The following is a 3885-nucleotide window of genomic DNA, read 5'->3' as shown; positions in this document are numbered from 1 at the left end:
TTCTGCGACAATAGTGGAGCGGTTGCACAATCCAAGGATTCAAGGAATCACAAGAAAGGAAAGCACATAAAAAGAAAGTACCACATCATTCAAGACATTGTTGCTCGTGGAGATGGAATAGTAGCAAAGATTGAAAGTGCAAATAATCTAGCAGATCCCTTTACCAAAACCTTACCTCAAAGGACTTTCGAGTCACATTTGGTAAGATGTGTGCCCTTAAATCCTATTGTATGATGCTATATAGACATTACATATGACATTATGTTGTGATTAATAAAGTTGTTTTATTATTATCTAAAATGATAGCAACATGAACATGAGACATTATTATATAGTCCATGAGATGCATATTATGTGATTTATGTGAAAAGTCACAGAAGATATAAATCACAAGTCTTTGTAAACTCAGAATTATAGTTTGTAGTCGGTGATGAAATTAGGCATTTCATCTGCGAAGACTATAACATATCAACTAAGATGATTTGTCTTGATCATGGAAATGGAGATTTATAGTTGGTATGTTGATATGTTTTAAGAGTTAAAACGTATTGAATTGGACCGCTGTAAGATTTATTATTCTCCTAACGACTGTCAAATGAATAATAAACTCACGACTTATATTTACATGAACTCTTAATCTTGAGAGAATAATGGACCTGATCATGACGTGTAGGTTGCTTTGATATATCAGGAGTGAGATCTAAAGTTACGGTCAAAACCTCAGTATATCGGGCAACCACATTTAGTGTTAATGGAACATATATTCTCAAGATAGAATTCATAGTCTCTTAACGGAGATACAAAATATTCCCTTGAGATAAGTTTAATGGGTTTGTTATTCCGAATGTTAGGCCTAACTACTTTAGTAAATAGTTACTAGAGTATATATTTATGAAATTGGATTTGATAAATATATAATGAATAACTTAAAGGATTAAACCGGGTACTCAAGGATTAAGATGTAGTAATTTACAAAGTGGCAGCCTACATTTATGATTTTGTGTTACTACGAATATTTTATAAAGGGGTTCATGTACAATAAAGTCTTGGGATATAATTCATTAATAAGGCCTAGAGTGCAATTATATTTATATAGTGGTATTAAATATAATTAATGGTAACTTTGGACTTGTTAAGAGTTAACAGAAAAGCCCAAGGCCCATTGGAGCTAGTGTCTTATTAGTCCATTTTGGTCCCACTCCAAGCCACACACTTAAGTCCAATTGAAAAAGCCCAAAAGGCCAGCCCAATTAGATAATCAGTTAGATACAAAGGGAGAAACATACATAATTTTTTGTGTGTGAAAAATAATAACACTATTGTGAAAAGGTGTATGTGAGTGTTAGACACTCTCTAATTCTCTCTTGAACAAACTCATATAACTGATTGAGAGACCACACTTCTTAGGTGTTAGTGGAATTAGAGTGAAGATTAAAAGTGTTCCCAAGTGTATCTAATCTTTGTTTTAAAATTCACCGCTTCAAGATACGTTCTCTTGTTCTTAAATTCTGAAACTTAGATAGTGCATATTATCAATAGCGAATGAAGTAGATCCATTAATTTTTCCGCTGCGTATGTTTTGTATGCAATATAAACATGTATTTCCCATCAGTCCAAGAATCTATATATTTCACGAGTCAAGCGCTCCAAGGCGCGTAAGAGAGGTACCCACCTATGGAGAAGCTCGCCTTTGCGTTGGTAACCGCAGCACTCAAGCTCAAACCATATTTCTAGGCCCATACTATGGTTGTCTTGACAGAAAAGCCATTGCAAAGAGCAATGAGCAGTCCGAAGGCGACTGAACGGATGGCGCTATGGGCAATCAAACTAAGTGAGTTCGACATACAATATCGCCCGTGACCAGTCATAAAAGGACAGATTATTGCTTATTTCATTGCTGAATTCACCAACACAGATGAATAGGGGGTAGAAGGATGCCCCATAGGGATGATCCACAAGGACGGGTCCTCAAATAAACATTCAGGAAGGGTTGGGGTTGTGCTCTGTAGCCCAGAGGAAGACGAGGTCAAATGCATGATCCGACTTGATTTCCCCGTAACAAACAATGAGGTCGAGTACGATGCCTTGATAACAGGACTAGATCTCGCACAAGTTGCAGGGGCTATGGACGTAACTGTGTATTGCGATTCCTAAGTGGTCACTAGTTAGATTAACGGCAGTTTCGAATGCAAAGGGGAATGGATGAAAGAGTACCTCAAGCAAATGAAAAATCGAATGCACGGTCTCAATGCAAAGTTCATCCAAATCCCAAGGGAGGAGAACGAGCAAGCCGACTGCCTTGCTAAGGTGGCATCAGCGGAGCATATGCTTTTTCCTTGTCGAGTACTCTTCTTTGTCTAGAGCTCGCCATTAATAAACACCGTTAGTGTGCAGGAGGTAGGCACCGAGAATAATTGGACGACACCAATCATCTCCTACCTAAGGGACGGTGTGTTGACCGACGATAAGGAAGCTGCAAGAAAGTTGAGAGTTTACGCCACGCGGTTCGTACTACTCAAAGACGTCTTGTACAAGAGAGGTTTCTCCCACCCATACCTAAGGTGCCTTATCCCCGAGGAAGTAGACTATGTCATGAGAGAGGTCCACGAAGGAGTGTGCGGGAACCACTTAGGATCGCGATCCTTAGTTCACAAGCTAATTAGGGCTGGGTACTATTGGCCCACCATGCAAAAGGATGCTCAGATATACGTAAGAACTTGTGATAAGTGCCAGAGGTTTGGTAACCTCATTAGGAAACCGACGGAGGAACTCACCCCAATGACGGCCTCATGGCCCTTCGCCCAATGGGGAGTGGATATCGTGGGACCGTTTCCTACAGCAACCCGACAGCTGAAATTCCTCCTAGTTGGCATAGACTACTTCATTAAATGGGTAGAGGCTGAATCCCTAGCTGCCATCACGGAAAAGAATGTACGCAGTTTTGTATGGAGAAACATTGTTTGTAGGTACAATATACCTAGGGTCCTGATCTCGAACAACGAGAAACAGTTCGATAACGATGCATTCAGGGATTTCTACTAGCAGTTGGGGATCAAGAACCACTATTCGTCGCCTGCACACCCTTAGGCCAATGGACGGGTTGAGGTCACCAACCGATCCTTACTAAAAATCATTAAGACTCGACTCAAGGGGGCAAAGGGTATCTGGCCGAAAGAGTTTCCAAGCGTACTATGGGAGTACAAGACAATGATGAGGACACCTATAGGAGAGACACCATTTCGACTTGCGTATGGCAATGAGGCGGTCATCCCAGCTGAGGTAGGTCTCGCAAGTTACCGAGTAGCAAACCACGACGAGGAGAAGAATGATGAGGTGATGCACCTACAGCTCAACATGGTAGATGAGGTCAAAGCAATGGCTGAACAAAGGTTAGCACGATATCAAAACCTCATGGCCAAACACTATAACTCCCGGGTGAAACACAGGGACTTCCAGATTGGAGATCTCGTCTTGAGGAAAGTAACGGGCGCTAACAAAGACCCCACTCATGGAAAGTTAAGATCCAATTGGGAGAGACCATACAAAATCGTGTCATGGCATAGGAAGGGCACCTACTACCTCGAGACATTGGACAGAAAAAAGTTGCAGCATCCATGGAATGCAGAACAGCTAAAGATATACTACCAGTAGATAATGGCGCAGGTGACGTCACTCCTCATTTCCAGTTTATCTTTTTTAGTTTACCCCTTTAGTTTTTATTAACTACAATACTTTTGAAGCCCAAAGGGCAATTTTTTTATTTTCATGAACAAATTCTACCTGCATGTTTATCATAATAAGAGGAGTTTATTCAAAGCACAATTGAATTTTTTTCTACAAGATTATAATCACAAAGTCCACAAGAGTGGACGGGTTCATCCTAAA

General features: G+C 40.5%; 1 protein-coding gene across 1 annotated transcript; it reads left to right on the top strand.

Annotated features, from left to right (window-relative positions):
* Positions 1-3210: 3210 nt before the first annotated feature.
* On the top strand, positions 3211-3651 carry LOC142625176 (uncharacterized). The gene has a single exon (XM_075798871.1). It carries the CDS (start codon positions 3211-3213, stop codon positions 3649-3651), a length of 441 nt encoding a protein of 146 aa, XP_075654986.1.
* Positions 3652-3885: the final 234 nt, after the last annotated feature.

The sequence above is a fragment of the Castanea sativa genome, chromosome 2 (genome assembly GCF_040712315.1).
Source record: "Castanea sativa cultivar Marrone di Chiusa Pesio chromosome 2, ASM4071231v1".
Lineage (NCBI taxonomy): Eukaryota > Viridiplantae > Streptophyta > Magnoliopsida > Fagales > Fagaceae > Castanea > Castanea sativa.
Note: the sequence above shows the minus strand (reverse complement) of the source record. Positions and strands in the feature narration are given on the sequence as shown.

Coding starts and splice junctions, on each gene's coding strand:
- LOC142625176 (XM_075798871.1), top strand. CDS start 3,211: ATGAGGACACCTATAGGAGAGACACCATTTCGACTTGCGTATGGCAAT.